The 24,872-nt window shown below is 37.0% G+C and overlaps 1 protein-coding gene across 3 annotated transcripts in view; it reads left to right on the top strand.

Annotated features, from left to right (window-relative positions):
* Positions 1 to 24,872, top strand: part of LOC150088228 (uncharacterized) — a 107,936-nt gene that overhangs the window by 3,194 nt on the left and 79,870 nt on the right. For all 3 annotated transcript variants that reach the window (XM_090370638.1, XM_090370637.1, XM_090370636.1), the window contains exon 2: positions 14,341 to 14,566. In XM_090370638.1, the coding sequence (XP_090226764.1) occupies positions 14,341 to 14,566 (226 nt within the window). The remainder of the gene's footprint in view (positions 1 to 14,340; positions 14,567 to 24,872) is intronic.

Genomic DNA, 24,872 nt, shown 5'->3' with positions numbered 1-24,872 from the left:
TTCTTTGAATGCTTCTCATTTTGAATTTGCTGTTGGTAACATCATCAGTTGGTCCCACTGTATAGAATTTAAATACTGTCTCAGTGCATCGTAGTTGCCTTTATGAAAGCAATAATCCTTCCCTTTACTCCTAATGGTAGTTACCTCTTTGAGTAAATCCCACTTCAGCACACTGTAATCACTGCCACCCAGTGGTTCATTTACTTGCAGATTCTTAATGTATGAAGAATCACTACTGATAATCAAATTAAGAGTATTACTCCCTCTAGTTGCCTCCAGAACATGCTGATGTAGAAAACAATCATCCAATAAATCCACAAAAGCCTTGCTAGTGTGTGAGTGACCAGCCCCCAAATTCCAGTCAATATCTGGGAATTTAAAATCCCCCATTATAAGACTCTCTGATTTGCTGCCCACTCTATTTCCCCGTACAGTTTCTTATTATACTCATCAGAATCATTAGGCCTATAACACACTCCTACTCTCAATTTTGATCTCCCAATGCTTATGTCACACCAAACTGACTTGAAACTGCACTGTCCAGCAATGTCGACTGGCTTCACTTCCTTGGATTTTATGTATTTCTTAACTAATAGCATAACCCCTCCTCCCTTCCTACCCTGTCTATCCTCTCTGTAGACATTGTACTCCCCAAATTCCAGTTCTGCACTGCATTGCTTATATCTGTGTGACACCATGTCTCTGAAATCCCCACAATATCTGGCTTTGATGTTTTGAGCAATACCTCAAATTCATCAAATTTATTTACTAAACTCCTAGCGTTGGTGTACACGCAAGTATACATGCATCTGTTCTTTTTCTTAGCTACCCTAACACAACCTATGTGTTTATTTGTACCCCAATGATTCCCAGCAGTCTCTGAAATATCCTGCATCTTATTTTCCAGGCTGCGGCCCATTCCAATAGAAGCAGTGCAAGAATCTCTTTCACCTCTGCCAGTGGCTACTGTTAATCTATTCGTCTTTGTCTCCCCCCAAGCTAGCAGTTTTCCGACCCACCTAACACTACCTCGATAGCATCAGCAAACATTCTTGCACCCTTTCTATTTAAGTGTATCCCGTCCCTGTAGAAGCAGTCTCTCCTGTTAACAAGTACAGACCAGGCTGAAAAAAATTCTACCCCTTGAGCCTTGCACAATCCTTCCAGGGCCAAATTGATCGACAGGGCTCTCGTCATATACTCCCTCCTATCGTGTCTGGGCAGAATTGCAGACACTTTCAAATTCAACCCTAATTCACAGCTTTTTTTCAACAGTGACCTGTACTTGTTAAGTAATTCTGCTGGTCTCCTACTCTTAATATCATTAGTGCCAACATGTACAACTATATCACCTTTTGTGCTCTTAAAAGATGATATCCGCTCTACAACCTCATCAACCTTTGCCCCTGGCAGACATACCCTGGTCCTGTTCCACCTATCCTTTTTACAAAGCATGTTTCCCGTTTCCCTGACATTAGAGTCACCAACAACTACTAGTTCCTTTGGGACCAACGCATTCTGCCTTGGGGGCTGCCGCTGTGTTGCGCGATGACCAAGTGCAAGCTCCGGCATTGGTGTGGGCAGCTGAGAGCTTGACGGGCTCCTCACTTTTAATCCTTCGAGGGCATCCACCCTGTCCTTCAAGCTCTCATATAGGCCCATAACAATGCTGAGTTGTCGCCTGATTTCCTTACACTCCTTGCATCGCGCACACACAAAGAAATCCCCCATGGCAGTATCATGTGCCGTACCTGACTGCTCCACAAACATCAACAAGTAGTGCTCAGGGGAGAACTGCCCCCCCCCCCCCCCTCAGTTCTGCCCTGAGCCACAGCACTCCCATTAGCTTGAGCCTTTTGCTTTGCTGCTCTGGTCAGAGTCATGATTTCGATTTAATTTCAATAAAATTTCAATTTCAGTACAAAATTAAAACCCTAAACTTATATCTCAACACAGTTATAATGCTATATTTATGTTTCAGTATCGAGTGTTATCTACGAAATCCCTTTATATATCTTCCGTATCAAGTTAAGTATTAATTATTTTTTTTTTTACTGATTATTTATGTTACGTAACCCAAGTCGTTATATGTATACTTAAAAGTACAATTTAATTGACAATGAAGTTCAACAAGATTAATTATCTGATTAATTGACAATATTATGTACTATACTATACTATATTAAGCTTATGCTATCTATTTCGAGATATTTTGTATCGCATAACAATGGCGGCTAATTACGAAAGGTAAACACGTGGATTTGATACCCTTTCCGTTACTAAGTAATACCTACAAAATCTAATAATTTAATCCAAATATCGTAAATAAGAATATAAAACTACTCTAGAAAATAAGTTAATATGCCAATTTAAGCTAATAAAACAGAAAATAAATCAGAAAAAACTTCTCTGTTCCAGGAGCGGCAGAAATGTACATCTGCACGGGCTACTCTCGTGCTCGTTCACTACTACTACTATATAGTAGTAGTAGTAGTGGCATGTGATGCAAGAAAGCAACTGTATGAGCTTATGCAGCATCAGCCAAAAAAAAAAATAATAATAATAAAAAAAATAAATAAATAAAATTTAAAAAAAATAAATAAAATAAAAAAATCACACCATTCCCTCCAAATGCCTGTCCAGTTCCTCCTTAAATTTATTTAACCTGTCAACTTCCACAACAACAGATGGAAGTTTGTTCCAGCAATTAACCACCCGCTGGCTAAAGGCAAATTTCGCATATCTATTCTACATCTGTCTTTTCTTAATTTGAATTTATGCCCCTTTAGGTTCGTAATCTGAACAAGTGGAAGGATCCCATCAGAATTCAGCGTGCTCAACCCATTCGAGGCCTTATATACCTCAATCAGATCACCGCGCAGGTGCCTAGTCTCCAGCCACTGCAATTTGCAGAACTTAAGCCTCTCTTGGTAAGAGGATTCCTTCATTCCCCTCACCAATCTTGGTACCCTTCTCTGTGTGCCCTTCATATTGGCGCACTATGGCCATAGTTGCTGATGCGCCTAATAAATCCCGAAACAAAACACAAGTATACTGCAGCAGAATTTGGCAAATAAATTATTACGCAATTAGATTCCTAGACTTGTTGGAACAGTTTATTGTCCATGCTTGAAAGCTTTTTTGAGTTGAGATATTGTGTGCAGAATGCTTTAATTGATTTAAATTCAAGTATTTATTTCTGTGAGGATGAAGTTAATTTATTACCTGCAGCTATATCTACATTAATGCCTGTAAAGTTAGCAGTAGATGCGCTATGCCCAATAAAGCAAATCTTTTAACTGCAGATGGTGCCATAAAATTTATGATGAAACTCTTGGCAATCTAAATTCTGAAATAGCTAGAGAATTGGATACCGCATTGAAACTCCGTATTTCACAGAGGTGTACAAATTTATCACAGGTTCTTCAGTATTTGCAAAGTGGGACACAATACAGTAGCAAATTATTTAGTATTAGTAAAGGCCATATGGTGGAAGGAAGCCTAAGGCTTATGCTGCACCAGGAAAAAAAAAAAAAATTAAAATAATACTAAAATTAAAGTAATTAATAAATAATAAAAGAAAAGCAAATAGACAACCTATGCATTTCTCTCCTCCCATCCAGCTGACCTTTGAATTTCCCTAACCACCCATGTAGGTAACTCATTCCAGTAATTTCTACTCGCTGGCTAAAATAAAACTTCCTGCAATCCAGCTTAAACTTCTCTCCCCTCCCCCAGTAACTTGAATTTATGGAGCCAGGTTCTAGAATCATTTATAACATTGAAAATTTTTTCCTCATTCACTTTACTTTTGCTGGTCAGAGCCTTAATTATCTCAATGAAGTCTGCTCTAAGGTGCCTAGTTTCCAAGCTGTGCAACCCACATATTTGAAGTCTTGCCTCATATGGTTGCCCTTTTGCCAATCTCATCAGGTGAGGTTACCCATCTTTGTACCCTTTCAAGAAGCTTGATGTCTTTTTTATGGTGTAGTCTCTGTACTTGAACGCAATATTCCAAGTGAGGTCTAACAATAGTCTTATATAATGGGATTATGACATCCTTATCTCTACTAGCAAATGTTTGATAAATCATCGATTGGACACCATACAACCTGTCCACAATTCTTGGAGAACTTCACATCTGACCGTATCATAACTCTCAAGTCCCTTTCCTCCACTACTCACTTTAGTTCAACTCCACCATGTGTATAAGTTATTTTGAGATTGCTGTTCCCTACGTGTAAGACTGTGCATTTTGCTGAATTAAAACATAGCTGCCACTTTTCTGACCATCCCGGAAGTCTATCTAGGTCACTCTGAAGAAGCTCTGCTTGGCAGTGATCATTAACTACTCTACCAATCTTTACATCATCTGCAGGTTTAGACATCATGCCCTCTATCCTTTCATAGATGTCATTTATGAAAATCAAAAACAACAGTGGTCCCAATGCTGATACTTGGGGAACCCTACTTTTTACATTAACTCAATCTGAGGAATAACTGTTTTTCACAACCCTCTGCCTGGTGCCCTCAAGCCATCCTGCTATCCATCTAAGGATTTTCCCTGTGATTCCAACCTGTTCAAGCTTATAAAGTAACCACTCCTGTGGGACTGAGTCAAATGCTTTCCTGAAATCTAAATAAACAATGTTGAAATTATTCCCTAAATCCAGCTCACGAGTGACTCTGTCAAAATAGCTAACCAGATTTGTTAAACATGATGAAGATAAATGAAGATAGATAGATTGTTGAAGATAAATACAAGAAAGGCACCTGGGGTGGATGGGATCTATCCAGTTATATTAAAGGACGCAGCAAAGGAAGTACGCATATCATCTTTTAAGGGCACAAAAGGTGATATAGTTGTACACGTTGGCACTAATGATATTAAGAGTAGGAGACCGGCGGAATTACTTAACAAGTACAGGTCACTGTTGAAAAAAAGCCGTTACTGAGAGTAAAGTGGAGGAGAAATTGTTGAAGATAAACACAAGAAAGGCACCTGGGGTGGATGGGATCTATCCAGTTATATTAAAGGAGGCAGCAGAGGAAGTAAGCAAACCCTTAGCCATAATTATGAGAGCTTCCTTGGACTCAGGGGAGGTACCCACAGACTGGAGATGTGCAAATGTGACCCCAATTCACAAAGGAGGATCAAAGGCTGACACAAGTAATTATAGACCTGTGAGTTTAACTTCTGTTCCAGGAAAATTAATGGAGCCACTAGTTAAAGAAGCACTGCTGGATCATTTAGACAAGACTTCAGTTATAGCCTGGACACAGCATGGTTTTGTTAAGGGGAAGTCTTGCCTGACCAATTTGATTGTATACTATGATGCAGTCACAAAGGAACTGGATGCAGGGAATAACTTTGATATTATATACTTGGATCTTAGAAAGGCCTTTGATACTGTTGCACATGGAAGACTGCTGCATAAATTGGAGCAGTGTGACATTGGAGGCAAATTGCTGCTGTGGATAAAGGGGTGGCTGAGGGGGAGCAGACAGAGAGTGGTAATCAATGGACACTGCTTGTCGTGGACTAATGTTATTAGTGGAGTCCCTCAGGGCTCAGTGTTGGGTCCATTATTGTTTTCTGTATTTATAAATGATATTGATGATGGTATATCAAGCTTAATGTCGAAGTTTGCAGACGATACAAATGTAGGCAGGGTTGTCAAGGACAGTACTGACACTATGCTGCTGCAACAGGATCTGGAAAGGTTGAGCAGATGGGCTGAGAGGTGGCAAATGAAGTTTAACATTGACAAATGTAAAGTACTACACATGGGAAACAGCAAACCCAGAGCAACGTATCAACTCTGTGGTACTACACTGACAGTGGTAGAGAATGAAAGGGACCTGGGGGTAATTGTGCAGGCAGATATGAAGTTCTCTGAGCAGTGCTGACGGGCTGCAAGAGTAGCTCATGGTGTATTGTCAATGATATATAGGAATATTTCTAGCAGGGATAAGGAGGTGATTATTCCCTTGTATAAGGCAACGGTCAGGCCACACCTAGAGTACTGTATACAGGTCTGGAGGCCTCATTTCAAGAAGGATGTAGAGCTGCTGGAACGAATACGGAGAAGGGCAACAAGATTAGTGAATGGAACAAAGGGGGTGCTCTTACGAAGAAAGGCTTAAGTTTTGCGAATTACAGTGTCTGGAGACTAGGCACCAGCGAAGTGATCTGATAGAGGTGTATAAAGCCTTGAATGGTTTGAGCATCCTCAATGCTGATGGGATTCTTCCTCGCGCTCAGAATAATCACCTGAGAGGGCATAAATTCAAATTGAGGAAAGACAGATGTAGGATAGACATGCGGAAATTTGCCTTTAGCCAGCAGGTGGTTGGTTGGTGGAACAGACTTCCATCCCTTGTCGTGGAAGTTGATAGCCTAAATAAGTTTAAGGCCCAACTGGACAGGTATTTTGAACGAACAGAGGGGTGAAGTGGAAGTGGTTTTTTTTTTTTTGGCTGATGCTGCATAAGCTTGCTTTCTTGCATCAAATGCCTCTACTAATGCTAATGCTAAAATTTGAACTTGAAGTGCTAGTCAAGATATCAAAGGCAGATATTGTTGGGATATCAGAGATGTCGTGTCACACAGATATAAGCAGTGCAGAATTGGAATTTGGGGAGTACAATGTGTACAGGAAGGATAGACAGGACAGGAAAGGAGGAGAAGTTATGCTGTTAGTTAAGAAACACATAAAATCTAAGGAAGTGAATCCAATTGATGTTGGTGGACAGTGCAATGTTGTCTGTTTGGTGTGAAATAAGCACTGGCAAAGGAAAAATGAGAGTAGGTGTGTGTGTGTGTGTGTGTGTTACAGGCCTAATGAATCCGATGAGTATAATGAGCAATTGTGCAGAGAAATAGTGTGCCAGTAAATCAGAATGTCTTTTAATGGGTATTTTAACTTTCCAGATATTGACTGTAACTTGTGGATTGCTCACTCGCACACTAGCAAGCCTTTTGTGGATTTATTGGATGACTGTTTTCTACAGCAACATGTAGAAAACAGTCATCCAATTATGAGCAGTGATCATCTTATTAATCATCAGATAATCATTGCTGATAATCAGATCTGAATTGAATTCTAAATGGGAAGCCTTCAGGGACTTAATTTTGGAGCCTACTAGACTTTTCATTCCAACTGAGAAATACTGTTCAAGGTTTAGGCCTAAATGGATGTCAGATGAATTAATGAGGCTCTTGGCAGAGAAGAAAAATTTATGGGATGCATATAAAGTATCAGGTGGCACAGAAGTCTCTGGCAGATATAAACTAGTCTGTAATCAAGTGACAAAGGAAGTTAGGCAGGCAAAGGCAGGTTACGAGAAATCTTTGGCAAAGAATGCAAAGAAAAACAGCCAAGAGTTCTTTACTTATGTAAATTCTAGAAGGAAAGGGATGAATCAGATTGGACCACTTAACATAGATGGGTTCACTATCGATGATCATGCTTGGGTAGCTGATAAACTGAATGAGTATTTTGCATCTACAATTCACACATCAGGAGTTATTCAATGAGGGGAATGACAGAAGTTTATCAAACTCTAACAGAGAGCTGAGTGATTTTGTAATAACTGAGAGCAAAGTGGAGGAGAAATTGTTGAAGTTAAATATAAGGAAGGCATCTGGGGTGGACGGGATCTATCTAGTTATATTAAAGGAAATAAGCACACCCTTAGCCATAATTATGAGAGCTTCCTTGGACTCAGGGGTCCCCATAGACTGGAGATGTGCAAATGTATCACCAATTTACAAAGGGGGTTCAAAAGGTGACAGAAATAACTGCAGACCTGTTAGTTTAACTTGTGTTCTGGGGAAAATAATGGAATAACTGGTTAAAAAAGCGTTGCAGGATCATCTAGACAAGACTGCAGTAATAGTTAAGACACAGCATGGGTTTGTTAAAGGGAGGTTTTGTCTGACCAGTTTGATTGGATACTATGATGTGGTCATCATGTGAAACTGAATGCCATCAAAGGAACCGAATGCCAAAAATAATTTTGATATCATATACTTCGATTTTATACTATTGCACATGGAAGACTGCTGTACAAATTGGAGAGGTATGGTATTAAGGGTAAGTTGCTAAAATGGATAGAGGGATGGTTGAGTGGGAGATGACAAAGAGTGGTAATCAATGGACACTGCTCTTTGTGGACAAATGTTGTTGGTGGAGTTCCCCAGTGTTTGGTGTTGAGCCATTGTTGTTTTGTATATTTATCAATAATATTCATGATGGTATATCAGATTTAATGTCTAAGTTTGCAGATGATACAAAATTTGACAGGGTTGTTAACGACAGTAAAGACAGTATGCTACTCTAACTGGATCTAGATAAGTCGGGAAAATGGTTGAGAAGTGGCAATTGAAGTTTAACATTGGCAAATGCAAAATACTGCATATGGGTAGCAATAACCAAAGAGAAACGTACCAACTCTGTGGTTCTACACTCAGGGAAGTGGAAAGTGAAAAAGACCTGGGGTAATTGTGCAGTCAAATATGAAGTTCGCTGATCAGTGCAGACGGCCTGCCTGGGCAGGTCATGGAGTCTTGTCAATGATATATAGGAATTTTGCTGACAGGGAGGTGATTATCCTGTTATACAAGGCAATGGTCAGGCCACACCTAGAGTACTGTGTACAGGTCTGGAAGCCTCATTTTAGGATGGATGTAGAGCTGCTAGAACGAGTACAAAGAAGTGCAACAAGATTGGTGAGGAGAACAAAGGTGTGCTCTTACTAAGAAAGGCTTCAGTTCTGCAAATTTCAGTGCTTGGAGAGTAGGCACAAGCGAAGTGTTGTGATTTAGGTGTATAAGGCCTTGAATGGGTTGAGCAAGCTGAATGCTGATGGGATTCTTCCTCTTGCTCAGACTAAGAACCTGAGGGGCCACAGTTTCAAATTGAGGAAAGACAGTTGTAGAATAGATGTGCGGAAATTTGCCTTTAGCCAGCAGGTAGTTGATTGGTGGAACAAGTCGCCATCTTTTGTTGTGGAAGCTAATAGCCTAAATATATTTAAAGCTGAGCTGGGCAGGCGTTTGGAACGATTGGAGGGGTGAAATGGAAGCGTTATTTTATTGTTTTTTTTTTTGGCTGAATCTGCATAAGCTTGCTTTCTTGCATTGTATGCCTCTACTAATGCTAATGCTAATAATCATCTGCCTGTCCCTGCTAGCAAAATTCCTATATATCATTGACAAGACTCCATGACCTGTACTGGAAGCCCTTCTGCACTGCTCAACGAACTTCATATTTGACTGCACAATTACCTCCAGATCTTTTTCACTTTCGACTTCCCTGAGTATAGTACCACACTGTTAGTAGGTTTCTCTTCGGTTATTGCTACCCATATGCAGCACTTTGCATTTGTCAATGTTAAACTTCAGTTGCCACTTCTCAGCCCATTTGCCTGACTTATCTAGATCAGTTGGAATAGCATACTGTCTTTACTGTCGTTAACAACCCTGCCAATTTTTGTATCATCTGCAAACTTGGACATTAAACCTGATATACTTTCATCAATATCATTGATAAATATACAAAACAACAATGGGCCCAACACCGAACCTGGGGAACTCCAACTACATTTGTCCACGAAGAGCAGTGTCCACTGATTACCACTCTCTGTTGTCTCCTACTCAACCATCCCTTTATCCATTGTAGCAACTTACCCTTAATACCATACCTCTCCAATTTTTGCAGCAGTCTTCCCTGTGCAACGGTATCATAAGCTTTCCTGAAATCGAAGTATATGATATCAAAATTATTTTTGGCATTCAGTTCCTTTATGACCACATCATAGTATCCAACCAAATTGGTCAGAGAAGATCTCCCTTTAACAAACCCATGCTGGGTCTTAAGTATTACTGCAGTCTTGTCTAGATGATCCGGCAATGCTGCTTTAACCAGTGATTTCATTGTTTTCCCTGGAACACAAGTTAAACTAACAGGTCTATAGTTACTTGTGTCACCTTTTGAACTCCCTTTGTGAATTGGTGATACATTTGCACACCTCCAATCCATGGGGATCTCACCTGAGTCCAAGGAAGCTCTCATAATTATGGTTAAGGGTTTGCTTACTTACTTTAATATAACTGGATAGATCCCGTCCACCCTAGGTGCCTTCCTTATGTTTAACTTCAACAATTTCTCCTCCACTTTGCTCTCAGTTATTACAAAATCATTCAGCTCTCTGTTAGAGTTTGATAAACTTCTGTCATTCCCCTCATTGAATAATTCCTGATGTGTGAATGTAGATGCAAAATACTCATTCAGTTTATCAGCTACCTAAGCATGATGATCGATAGTCAACCCATCTATGTTAAGTGGTCCAATCTGATTCATCCCTTTCCTTCTAGAGTTTACATAAGTAAAGAACTCTTTGCTGTTTTTCTTTGCATCCTTTGCCAAAGATTTCTCGTAATCTGCCTTTGCCTGCCTAACTTCCTTTGTGACTTGATTACAGTATAGTTTATATCTGGCATTGGTTTCTGTGTCACCTGATACTTTATATGCATCCCATAAATTTTTCTTCTCTGCCAAGAGCCTCATTAATTCATCTGACATCCATTTAGGCCTAAACCTAGAACAGTATTTCTTAGTTGGAATGAAAATCTAGTAGCCTCCAAAATTAAGTTCCTGAAGGCCTCCCATTTAGAATTCAATGTTGGTAACATCATCAGTTGATCCCACTGTACAGAATTTAAAAACTGTCTGAGATCCCTGTAGTCACCTCTACTTAAGCAAAAGGCCTTCCCTTTAGCCTTGATGGTAGTTAGATCTTTAAGTTATTCCCACATCAGTACATTGGGATCACTGTCACCCAGTGGTTCCTTTATCTGCAAATTCTTAATGCACGAATAATCACTGCTGATAATCAGATCAAGAGTATTACTCCCTCTGGTTGCTTCTCGAACACGCTGCTGTAGAAAACAGTCATCCAATAAATCCACAAAAGGCTTGCTAGTGTGCGAGTGACCAATCCACAAGTTCCAGTCAATATCTGGAAAGTTAAAATCTCCCATTATAAGATATTCTGATTTACTGGCCCACTCTTTCTCTGCACAGTTGCTCATTATGCTCATAAGATTCATTAGGCCTATAACACACACCTACTCTCATTTTTCTTTTCCCAGTGCTTATGTCAAGCCAAACAGACTCAACATTACCTTGTCCACCAACATCAACTGAATGCACTTCCTTAGATTTTGTGTTTCTTACCTAACAGCATAACCCCTCCTCCTTTCCTGGCCTGTCTTCCTTTCTGTACACATTGTACTTCTCAAATTCCAATTCTGCACTGCTTATATCTGTGTGACACCATGTCTCTGATATCCCAACAATATCTGCCTTTGATATCTTAATAATAAATATATAATTTATTAACTATACTGATTTGTATACTTGCATTGGTGTATATGCAAGTATACATGCACCTGTTTCTACTCTTAGTGTCCCTAACACATGCCGTGTATTTACTTGTTCCAGTATGACACCCAGCAGTCCTGGAAATCTCCATTACCTTGCTTTCCAGGCTGGTGCTCATTCTAATAGAAGCAGTGCAAGAGAATCACTTTTGCCTCTGCCTGCGGCCACTGTTAACCTTTTTGTCTATGTATCCCCCTCCCCAATCTAGCAGTTTTTCGGCCCATTTAACACTGCCTTGATAGCATCAGCAATACAGAGATACAAACCTTCCATAAAATACACTTGCTGCCTTCCATAAAATACACTTTAATTGAGAATTATTAACACAGTCCGGTTGACAGCAACCTCAAGAGAGTTGATGACAGTTCATCGTAGTGTTCCATCTTACTGTTAGAGCCACATAGCTGTCTATTCTGGTTGTCGTAGCCCTTGGGTGACCTTGGCTAGCTCTTCTTGTAATGGTTCTTGTCTCCTGAAACTGTTTCATAGTGCCGAGAAAACACTGAGTGACACATTAAGCCAACATTCTACCTCCGCCTGCGACTGCCCGGCTTCCAGTTGTGCAACGACTTGTCATCTCAAAGAATCATTTAAACGATGATGACTTACCATCCTGAGTACCAGAGATGTGGCTATCTCTTTGAGCAAGCCAAAAAACAGATATGAAGTTGATGTGGTTTCAGCCTGTGTTTTTATAGGCATGAATAATTTGCATAATGTGCAGCTCTGTAAGGTGGTAGATCAATTTCTATTGGATACTCAGAATTTGCATAACAGGATGCCTATTATATCAGATATTTGCTTTTGTTTACACTGTTCACAATCAAATATTCATAAACAACATTTTGTTATGTATTAATTTTGTCAAGCTGTACAAAGGTTGGAAATGAGTGCATTAAAACTGTTGGCAACCTGCTTTTTCATGTAATAATCTATGAATTAGCATGTTCCTTTGTTTATATGTGTTACTCTGACCTCTAAATCTACCAATAAGACAGTGTTATTCACTGTTTTGATATTTGACTTAACAAAATAAGCCATGTGAATATTTCCACTCTGCAACTTAGTTGTGTTAGATTCTTGTTTTCCATTATTTTTATATTTACTGCTTAATTCAAATCAAGCATAAAATTAAATACAGTAATGGAAAATAAGTCACTTTACAACTGCGTAGTACACAGGAACCTTACAATAACAATAATTAAACAACAATCACCTTCTGCACCCACTGCGTCTAAATTTAGCCTGCAGAATCGAGGGCATATGAATATTTCCCAGATTTATTTGTATTTGTCTGATATCACTCCCAAAGTGTAGCATTTTATTTATTTAATTTATTTTTTACATAATCTTCAGAAGAAGCATTAGTACATTATAACAGAATATTATGAGTAAACATTTCAAACAGCCCATAAAAATTGAGACTGATGCTTCTCACAGCAGTGAATTTACATATTGACGAAGAGTAGGAACTAATGCCACTTAAATGGAAGCAACTGTAGTGGGAACTATTTAGTGGGAAGTAGAATTATAAGAAAAATGAACTTTGACACACACACACACACACACACACACACATATATAGATATATATAGATATATATGCTTTTATTGAGCATATCTGTATTTTCATCACAGAATTTCACACTCTGTTTGTGTGAAATTCTTTGATGTAAGTTTTCACATGTGGAATCCTTTCCATGTTAAGATGCTTATGGTATGAATTCTTATTGAAAACTTTTTTCTTTTAGGTCATTATAGTGCATTTCTGTATAATATTCAAACATAATTATAAATAATAATATATAAATTTAATTTTTATTTCATATATTTTCTTAATATAAGTAGTTGAAGGATACATATCTCTTGCAGTCATCGATATTTAGATGATGCTTTAAAATAGCGAAGTGAAGAGCAAAAAGATTAGTTAAGGGCACGAAAGGGTGCTCTTACCAGGAAAGACTCCAGATTTGCAAATTAGTGCCTAGAAACTAGACACCCACGAGGCGATCTAGTTTTAATACGTTGAGTAAACTAAATACTAATGTCATTCTTAGCCTTTCTTGATGGTTGCAAGGTAGACGAGCAAAAATTTTCTTTCAGCCTGAGAGTAATTGAATGTTGAAATAAACTTTCAGCTGTTGTTGTGAAAGTGGGAAGTATGAAAAAATTTGAGGAAAGATTTAAGCCACTACTAATACTGAATGAGGCTTATTGTTCTGAACATTTTTTTTTTTTTTTCCCCTCTGGTCAAATGTTATGACTATCTTAAAGGTAATTTTTTCGCATTGCTGTGGTAATTAATTTTCTAAGCATGTAAAAAAACTATTTTTGTCATTTTTAATTCTTCTGATCACTTTATTAAATGTTAATTTTGAAATAAAATGAAATCTGCACAAGTCTACTTTCCCTATCAGAAATTGAAAAAAAAAACATAAATAAATAAAATGTTTCTAGCACAGTTTAGCATTTCATTGCTTAAAGACAAAATGTGGTTTTACGTAGGTCTTCGCCACTGCGTGGTGGGAAGCACCTGAAATCTGTACTCAGATAATTTTTCAAAACTGTTGACATGGAGCAGAAAACTATTTAGAAACAGTTTGACTGAGGATCTGTTCACTTTCAGTGATATTAAATAGTTTTATTGTTACTAATACATCATTTGGAATTTTGCTGAAATGTACCAAAGTTTTTTTTTTTTTTTTTGTTTTGTTTTGGTTTTTACATGATATACATTTTATAGGTGTCGATTGGAAATTACACCCTATGCTGTTCACTAACAAGTTAGCGGTATAGGGTGGTGCATATGTTAATTAACATGTGCAGTCAGGATGTGATGGCAGACAGTATGATTTGTGATACTAAACTTATATTATTTATTCTGTTTTCAGATGACTTCACACCCTTGCCTTAGTAGGACCAGTGAAGAAAATGGGAACTTAAATCTATATTTAGCTAATAAATGGATTATAAAAGTTCAGTTTGGTGATGAAATTCGTTTGATACCAATTCCTAATGAGGATATAACTTATGATGAACTGGTTCACATGATGCAAAGTGTTTTCCTTGGAAAGTGGCCAAATAGCAGTGATATAGTAATTAAATACAAAGATGAAGGTAGGTAATTTGACATTTTTGACTTTTGCTTCCTTCTACATATAGTTTAATACCTGTGTAGAAAGAGATTACAGAGTTCAATTTTGGCAAACTGACAAATTGAATTAAATAAATGAATAAATCAATTTGCATTTGGTCTTTAAGGTTTAATGAAAAAGGTTAATTTCATTGTTTGCATATTAGATCTTTATAGAGTTCACTTCATTCACAAAGGAATATGCAATAGTTTTTATAAGAGCCTAGAAATTAATAATAAAATATGAAATTCGATGTGTGATCAAAAATTTTGGAGGATTGAACTAATATTTGGGAAGAACTAATACTTAGGAAATTATGAACCATGAACTGAATCTACTGAGTGTGATAGTAGAGGGAGCACAGTGATGAAGTGCATTGTAAGAAATTCTTTAATTGGAAGTGTTGAGTAAGCAGGAGCATTGTCATTATGCAAGCACCAATTCTCTGAGGCCAAATTTTCCAACCGTTTTCTTTGAATAATGTTGCTTAATTGCCGTAGAACTGATTCATAATATTCCAGGGTCACTGCTTGACCATCTGCAACAAATTCCTGTGAGTCAAAAAATGCAATAAGCCAGGGTGTAACTAGGGTATGGTGAATGTAGCCCTGTCAGTGGCTACTGATTTATTGTAGATGCAAATGGAGTTAAAGACAGAAGAACAAAATTTATAGTTTATTTTAAAAATGTATGACAAGTGTTATCTAAATCAATCATGGAAGAAGAACTGTAACTACAACCTTTTTTCCACATTTACCTGTATTTGTTAAGTAAATCTGCAGATCTCCTCCTCTTAATGTCATTAGTGTATACAACAATATCACCTTTTGTGCCCTTAAAAGATGATGTCTGCTCTACAACATCATTAACTTTTGTCCCTGGCAGATATACCCTTGTCTAATTCCACCTATCGTTTTTGCACAATATATTTCCCTTTTTTCCCTGACAATAGAATCACTGACAACAACTAGTTCCTGTGGTACCGGTGCATTCTGCCTGTAGGATTGCCACTGTGTTGTCTGATGATCAAGTGCAAGCTTTGGTGTTGAGGTGGGTAGCTGAGAGCTTGATGGCCCTCAGTTTAAATCTTTCCAAGCATCCACCCTGTTCTTCAAGCTCTCATAAAGGCTCGTAACAATGTTGCGTTGTTATGAGCCTAACAGTGTCACACTCCTTATGTCAAGCACACACAAAGACATCAATCTTGGCAATAACTTGTCCCATTTCTAATAACTCCACAAACATCAAGCAGTACATTTTAAATTTTGTGGGTGTATGTGCATAACCTCTTACTCATGGACATACACCCACAATTTGTCACTTGTAATGATGGAAGAAACAGATGTGAGTCAGTAGCAGCATGTTGATAATGATCCTGACATGCAAACATTGCAAGAACTCGGTGCTCTCTGTGACCATCAGGATGCGAGTCACAAACTTAGGTGAAACATGTTGTCTTCCCAAATCTTGATTGACATGTCCCATAAGAAATAATTTCTCTAGCAACCTTGTGAATAGTTAAATATCAATCACTCCTGATCAGATCAGGTACATGAAAGATTGAGTGGACAAGTAGCCATCTGTGTGATTATTGAAAATCTTATTATTGAATTAATTTCCCAACTGAAGATAAATGGGCGATTCACAGGTTACTGAGCCTAGTCGAGTCACCAAACATGTGAAAAGTTGCAACTTGTTACACTACAATTTAAAGAGGCAAAGTCAGTCCTTGAACGTTTTGATTACACTTTGTGTATAAATGTAAATATTAATAACAAGATAGACAAAATTGACAGTTATGAATTAACTGATGACACCATATCCAGATTTATCATTCACTTTTGGAGTTACCTTTGTTTTAAACAAATAGAACTGTTACCCTCTATTTGCACAAATTATAAATCAACTCTAACATGGAATGTTGCTCCAATCTCTCAGGTGATACCCCAGAAACCTCTGTTTAAATTCTAAACTCTGTCATAACAGAAGCAGTCAGGTTAATTAATGATTCTTAAATTACACTCACTTCACTCCTTATCAGCCAGACTTTGAGTTTCTGGTGTGTGCATTTTCTACACATTTTTTCATAGACACTCTACTTATAAATTAGCATTTCTTATTTGAACTCCTTCTTTAAGGCAGTCTGAACATGTGCATAAACTAGTTAACACCTTTTCACAGTTCAACTCCAGTTTACAAAACTCTTCATCTCCCTTATTCATCCCATCTACTTTTCAAGCCTTACAAGTGTATACTGGAGGTTTTCTAATACTTTCATGTTTTCATTTTTTACTGTATGGGGTTATTCCTGCCCAGTGGCAGGTACTGGTACCAAGTGCATGGGGTGGTTGGCTGTGTCCAGTTACTATTATTATTGTCATTATTACTGTTGCTCAACGAACTCTCTTATTATCCTACAGGTGTTCAGGATTGTGGCTTTCTGGAGTTCCATGTAAGTGTTGTTGTTGCTAAGTTCTTATGCAGGCACTTTGGAACCATGCTGGTGGTTGATGCGGCGATCAGGATGGGCATTACTTGTTCCACGTGCCACATATCTTTGACTTCCTGTCTTAAGTTTGAATACTTCCTGATCTTTTCTGGGGGTTGCTGGTGTTGGGCACCACTATGTTTGTTAATCAGGTAGGTAGCCATTTCCTTCTTGTCAATGAAGGTTATGTCTAGTCTGTTGTGCAGGATTGTCTTGTCTGTTATTATGGCATGGTTTCAGTAGAGTCTGTGAGTAGAAGTCTCTAGTATGGCCTGCAGCTCTTACTTGTAATATGGTAAACTTTCTTTGATCAGCTGGTATTTTTGTGCTAGCTTCTGATGTATTATCCTGACTACCTGGTCGTGTCTGTAAATGATACTCCATCTGAGTGATCATCCTGTAGTAGTTTTGTCCTGTGCATTGTCATGTATTTCTCTAGCTTTGTTACTTCGTAGTATGCCTGCATGATGAATGTGTTCATTTTGAAGCTCCACTTCATGCATTGGCTTTTTCTTTTTCTTCCTTCCTGCGTGGTCCCTAGTGCAGTTGCACATGAAGCACTTCCAGTGGTTGGGCTGGGTGATCTTGCCCTTCAATCATAGTAACTAGACAGGTGATAGTGCCATTCACTCTAATGTCATCTGTAGGAGACTCTCCGACTTTTTAAACCAATCCCTCTGCCTAAGGCCTGTTCATGATTGGCTTGATACTGTGCCACACTCGACGCAGTATGCTTAGTATTTCTGCTTCTTATCCTCATCCAGTTGTGCAGGTAGACTATTTTAGCTTTGGCTTTTGCATCCAGTGATGGGTGGTAGTTTTAGGAGCAACACAACAATGGCACCACTCTCTGCCTCAGGCGATTCTTTGACCTTGGGGGGGAAGTAGGTTCGATGAAGTGAGTATCACGATTATTATTTTGTTATCTGTTTATTGTAGCATAAGGTTTGCCCCTACATAACCAGAAGGCTAGGAAGGCATGATACAAAATTAAAATATATCCATCTTAGTGAAATTCACATATATATTCAAGATATAATATATATTATATTATTATATATATTATAGAAATTATTATATTATATTGAAGAAATTCGATGTAACCTATTTTGACAGAAGATGATGTGCTTACATATTCAGGTAAAGGTTACAATTGTGTCATGAAAATGTATAGTTTTATACAGTCATTTATGACTAACACGGGGCTCATATCTGGTGAGTATGGGCTTGGCACAGATATCATCATTCTTCTCTTTCTTGGTGATTCCCTTCTACTTTTGACTTTTGTTTTCCCTCTCTCTCTCTCTCTGGGTAACTTATAAATTTTTTTTGGCTGGTGCAGCATAAGCCTCAGGCTTCCTTCCGCTATGTGGCTAATAATAATAAAACAACTTGATATCATCAATGCTTATTTCCCAATTATAAACTTATTTACAAATTCAGACTGGAAGTGCATACAGTTTTAAAGAGTGGCAATAAAATATATTCTCTAGTATCAGTATTTCTTTTGATGATTCAAGGTGTGCTGCAGCATGCCTATTTGGATGTTTGACAGAAGGATGCCACTTCAAGGTCACCAGAGTTACTTTGTACTTGTCCATCATCGGCAGTGGTTGTTGTGTTGTATCTTGCTGAATTAGTAAGTGCTCTTGACTGCATCTTTCCTGTAACTGTTCTCTTTGCAAAACTTGTGGGGATCTATGGCAAGCACATCGTAGAAATCAATTGTGTTGGATGGAAACATGTTTTTGAGACACTAAATTGTTTATGGTAGACCAGAGCAGAGGTCTTATGTGTCCTATTTCTCAGCCCACCTGGCTTCTGCATCCAATAATATAGCCACTCCCCGACTTACGTAAGGGTTATGTTCTGCGGAACTGTATGTAAGTCGGATTTTACATAAGTCAGAATTTCCCTAAATGCTTATGTAGCACTTGCAACTATGCGCGCTGAATTTGATTGAAGCAAAAAAAAAAAAAAAAAAAGTTAGACGAACATGTAAATAAAATTATACAATAGAATTAATATTAGAACATGTATATAGAATTTTTTATCTCATGCGCAGGAAAAATTACAAAAGTGTACAAAATTACAAAAAGAGAGAGGAGACAGACATAATTGCGAGCAACTTTTACCTTTCGAGCATCGTTGCCAGAATTAACTCTCTGATAAGTACACTGCTGCGAAAGTTGAGGGCTGTGGAGATTTAGAAGGGTTTTTTCCCCAACACATCACAAAATTTCTCTGCAGCCTCACCTCATACTTTAATGTTGTGGAAACTGCGCAATGCTTGAACCTATTAAATTGCCTGTTGCTTGCCATGAACTTGGCTTGGGGTTAGCTGTACTTAACCTTAATATTTTCATAAATACTTCTTGCTTTTGCTTGAATGGCCATTAGATTCAGGGGCACTTGCTTCCGAATCTGATTTTCTATCCATATTATTAATAGCGTTTCCATCTTCAATATAGCACCTGAACGCTGCTTTGTGATCACTCTTGATCATAAATGCTTTGATCCCTTAATGTGTTCTTTTATACACTCACTGTCCTTTAAAATAGCATTCACTGTTGAAGCAACGAGACCCAATTTCCATTTAATAGATGACAAATCTTGTCCTGCTTCGTATTCTCCTTAATCATTTTCATCTTCATTTCTAAATCAATTTTGTTCTGTTTCCTAGCACTGGCAGCACTTGCACTTTCCTTTGGACCCTTTCCCTTCACCATTGTAATAAGTAAATAGGAATGAAGAGAATATTCTGAAAATTTATGTTTTTTATATGATTGAATATTTCAGTGAAGGGGAACACATTTCACAATAATAATAACGTAAAAACCCAAACAATTTCATTTATCAGGATTATCACAAATGCAATAAGATCGTTTACTACCCATTTATAATTAGATGCACTAACAGAAAAACTCAATAAACCAGAAAGTGCAAATTGTTTTTATTGTTTTATGGTAGTGACCTCCAGAAATGTGTTTTAGAAAAAATATCACAAAGGTGTTCAAAATTTATTACAGGCAGGCCTCGATTAACGTGATTAATTCGTCCTGCGAGCGCATCGCGCAAAACGGAAACACGTTAATCGAATATCATAACCAATGGGAAAAATTATAATTGGTCCTTGACCTTCTGGAATGTCCATAAAGAATTTTAAAAATACCTTTTTAAAATAACTTTTTAACTGTATATAATGTAAAAGATAATGAAAATAATTATGGAATTATATGTTTATTGCATAAAACAGCGGTTCTTAAACTGTGTGCCGTGGAATATTTTAAATTTTCAAGGGAAACACAGCGATACTTGACATCTGTCGGACACCGTGCGAACTACTAGCTTGAGGTAGTTCACAGTTTCAGCATTTCTTATTAAGTTGTTTGGACCTAACTACTAAATGAAACTGTTAGGTATTTCTTTTGGTCTGGGTGCGCCTTGAAAAAATTACTGAGACATTAAAGGCGCCGCGAACCGAGAAACTTTGGGAACCTCTGACATAAAATACACAATGAAGAAATTACTGTTGCAGATTTGAACAGTTTGACTTTCTCTTTTCATCAATCAATTTCCGATAGCCGACAACAATCTTCTCTGGGCCCTGACGAAATAAATATCGCAGAGAACATCAAACCTTTTGTTTGAGGTTCTATGCGATACGAAAGATTTCATCTAATTCTTTTACCGTTATCTCCTTCGCGGTAACATTTTCATCTGGCTCATTTAAAAATTTGAATTTTTAAATGCAAGTCTGCATTGACTTTATTAGCAGGAGACAAACACATCTTCTTCCAATGGTTGATGGAACACACCGAGGCGAGCAGCAGGCAAACGTTTGTTTATTGACCGTACGACTCGCGGTAAGCTTAATGCACGATTCAAATCTTTTTCAACTATCGCATAAAAAAAAAATTGTGTTAACTGGAAATTTGCATCGTGTAAAGTGAAAAGTGGTATCATTTTTCAAATAGCGTTAACTGAATATCGCGTTAATCGAACTCGCGTTATGCGAGGCCTAGCTGTATTATAATTGAACGTATGATAACGATGAAAGTGTAGTACAATTTCCTTGATAAAAATGGCCTTTTAGAGAGGTAAATAGCTTAGTTATATAGCAAAAATTTCAACTTCCAAGGTCTTGGAACAATTACCAAAAAAAACCAAAACAATATGTTATTGGGTTCACATTACAATATTTTCACGATACCTCTATTTATTCCTGTGGGATGTAAAATTACATTTCCATGAACTTTTTAAATTTGCACCCGCTGGCAAAAATTTGTGTAAATTCAAATTTCCTTAAGACGAGTATTACATTAGTCGGGAAGTGCCTGTACTTGAAATTGAGGGTACGTCTACAATTCCTACGATGAGTTTTGCAGCTGAAATCTGTATTTTCCATGAGGTTAGACTGAGGTTGGTATAGAGAATCGACTTACAGATTATAAATGTTCGCCCTGTTAACCAGTTGGACCACCTCGCGATCTAGTATTCTAGCCTATAGTATCGGCTGAGCTGTACTTGTGCCGCTGAGGACCAGGTTACGGAGGCACATAGTGGGATAACAATGGCGCTACAAGTTTTCCCAGGTAAGAATTTTTGATAGTTTATCAATATTGCTTTTCTTTTTCTCTCTGAATCTGTAGTGTCTTCACCAGCACACTTCCTCCTTTTCACACTTTTCTTAAGTATTTTACTTATTTTTAGGGAATAAAACACAATTACAGTATAAGAAGGACAAAAATGAGGAGGCACTCTTGATACACATAAACAAAGCTGCCCGTGTGTAGCATCTGAATAAAAAACACCGTAAAGCGCAGAAACACTATCACCTCATGCTAGCTCACATTTTACTAAAACACATTTCTGACGGTCACTACCATAAAACAATAAAAAAAATATTCCAGTTGCGTTCCTGCTAGTTGAATCTGTTATAAACAAGTAGTAAACTCGATCTAATTGCATTTGTGATAATACTGATAGCTGGAATTGTGGGTTTTTACGTTATTGTGGTGAAATGTGTTTCCCCTTCACTGAAACCTTCAATCATATGAAAAACATAAATACATTTTTATAATCTTCTCTTTATTCAGTTTGGGTGATTCCCATGTTCGACTGCCATTTCTTTAAACACAAAGGCGAATCATGCATAAGCGAATTCAGTTCATGTTATATACGATATTGTTCCCCTATTTATAAATCGTGTATGATCGAATTTGTGTAGGCAGTGTAGTGTAAACATGTGTTATACGAAGACTGATTCTACTAATATATTTTAATTTTTTCTCAGGGTAAGTATTTTTTATGTTACCATGTGCAACTTATTTGTTAGCATATGCTTATAGCTTTGATTCTCTATACGATTTCAATTTTTAACATTGCTTATAAATATCACGAAACTTACCTCTGTAACTTACATCTGTATGGTCAATTAAAATATAATGAAAAAATTAAAATGAGAAATTGAAAAATATAAAAAAATTTCCTGAGTGGAAAAGAGTGCACTCTTTTCTGCTTGGATCATCATACATAAAAATTAACGATTATGAAACTAAGAATGAGAAGAACCAAGAGTCCTAACGTTGGACTTTAGCAGTTCTGTCATCAGTTGGTTCATTTTCCATTTAGTGATATGTGCAATATCACATGTTCTTTGATTTCACTCAAAGCATTTTACAATTTTGTTTTTTTCCTCTACCAAAAGAGGCGGACTGGCCATAAGCCTAACTGGGGAAACCCCCAGTAGGCCAGAGGCCAGTGTGATTATTGCAGAATCTGTTTGAGCGAAATTTTCCATTTTAATTTCTTCATCATATTTTAACCATATAGTTTAGGAGGTAAGTTTCGTGTTATTTATAAGCAATACTAAAAAAATTGAAATGAAAAATATAACTTAAAACTTATTAAAACTTCTTTATAGATTTTTTTTTTTTTTTTTATGAGAACCCCAAACACGAAAGGTATCAAAACCTATAGTACTTAGTACCGTGCATGGGTTGAAGGAGACGTATGGGGAGAAGGGGATGCCGGAAACTTTGCTCTAGAGACTAAACATGGGTTTCACCACTTCAAGCCTCCAATAAGCAAAGTGGTGGTATTTCACCGGTTGATGAAAGTCATCTACCACCTGATACCAGGATCTTACTATAGGAAAAGAAAATCTTTGCAAGAAGAACAAAGGAAACTTGCTGGCTTGCTCAATAAATATTTAAAAATAATAGCAGAAAATTCAGATACTCTGCCGAATGAAGAGGATAAAGTGGAAAGAGATAATGGTTTTGATATTACTTATACTAAAGATAATAAGAAAGATCAAAATATTGACTACTGTGATGGAAGAACAGAAAATACAGACTTGTTAATAAATATTGATACAAATATATCATTATAAACTGATCCAGGTAATTGACCAGAAAACCTGACAGTGAAACAACGTGATTATTGGATTCAAAAGTATCCTACGCAAATTGAAAATAGAGAATATCCTTCTGATGAAAGTCAGAAAATTTTCAGATGTTTATTTATATGAGAAATCTGAAAAATGGAGAAAAAGCTCAAAGGAAATGGTTACTTTATTCTTTATCGCGACATTCTGTATTTTGCTTTTGTTGGAAGGTAATAAGTAATCAATTTGGATACAATAATTGGAGAAATTTATCTGATATTTTAGGTAAGCATGAAACAAATGCAGTACATATTAAAATTCATAAAAAATGATTAGATCTTGAACAGTCATGTTCAACAGATGACTGTGATACTTAGATTTGTATTTAGGACATAAGCACTAAGAATGTCGAAATACATGAACATTTTCTTGGAATCACTACCGGACAGGGATTGTTTGAATATATATCAAATTGAACTAAATTTGATATATATTCAAAATCAAAATTCTAAATTTGATATATATTCAATATCTAAATTTAAATATTCAGAATTTATGTGGCCAGGGCTAGGATATGTGTAGAAAGCAGAAATACAAAAAAATTATTTGAAGTTAATTCTAGAGCATTTTTCATTCCATGTGCCGCTCACACCTTAAATCTTGTTGTAAACGATGCTGTTAAGACTTCCATTGAAATAGTTGATTGTTTCGGAATTGTTCAGGAATTATATGTTTTTTCCTCATCATCAACCTATCGTTGGAATGTACTTCAAAAATGTATGACTAATTGAACTCTTAAACCTTTAGCATTAGCATTAGTAGAGGCATTTGATGCAAGAAAGCAAGCTTATGCAGCATCAGCCAAAAAAAAAAAATAAATAAAAAATAAATAAATAAAAAATAACCACTTCCACTTCACCCCTCTTTGTCTAACAACTGATGGGAAAGTAGAATAGAGGCCATTAAACCACTAAGAAACCAAATAGAAGAAATTTGATGCTTTACTTGAAATCACTGAAGACAAAAATAAAGATATGGATACAAGGAATCATGCTAAATCAATAGCCTTAAAAATAACATCTTATAAATTTCTTTGTTCAATTACAATTTGGCATGATATTTTAAATAAAATTAATCTGGTAAGTAAAATGCTCCAAAAAATGAATTTTGATATACATGAAGCTCTTGAATGTTTACAAAATATCACGGAATATTTTAAATTAAATAGAACAGAGGAAGTATTCCAACAAATTCTCGATTTGGCTAATAATATGGCCACTATCATTGGCATTGAAGCTGCTTTGTTTGCGTAAGTAAGAACTGTAAGGAAAAGATTGAAAAAACATCATTTCGATTATGAAAGTAGAGATGAAACTGTTCAGGATCCACAATGAATTTCAAAATTAATTT

The sequence above is a fragment of the Mastigoproctus giganteus genome, chromosome 3, assembly GCF_048544385.1.
Source record: "Mastigoproctus giganteus isolate SK-2022 chromosome 3, ASM4854438v1, whole genome shotgun sequence".
Classification (NCBI taxonomy): domain Eukaryota; kingdom Metazoa; phylum Arthropoda; class Arachnida; order Uropygi; family Thelyphonidae; genus Mastigoproctus; species Mastigoproctus giganteus.
This window is presented reverse-complemented; position numbering and strand designations above follow the sequence as displayed.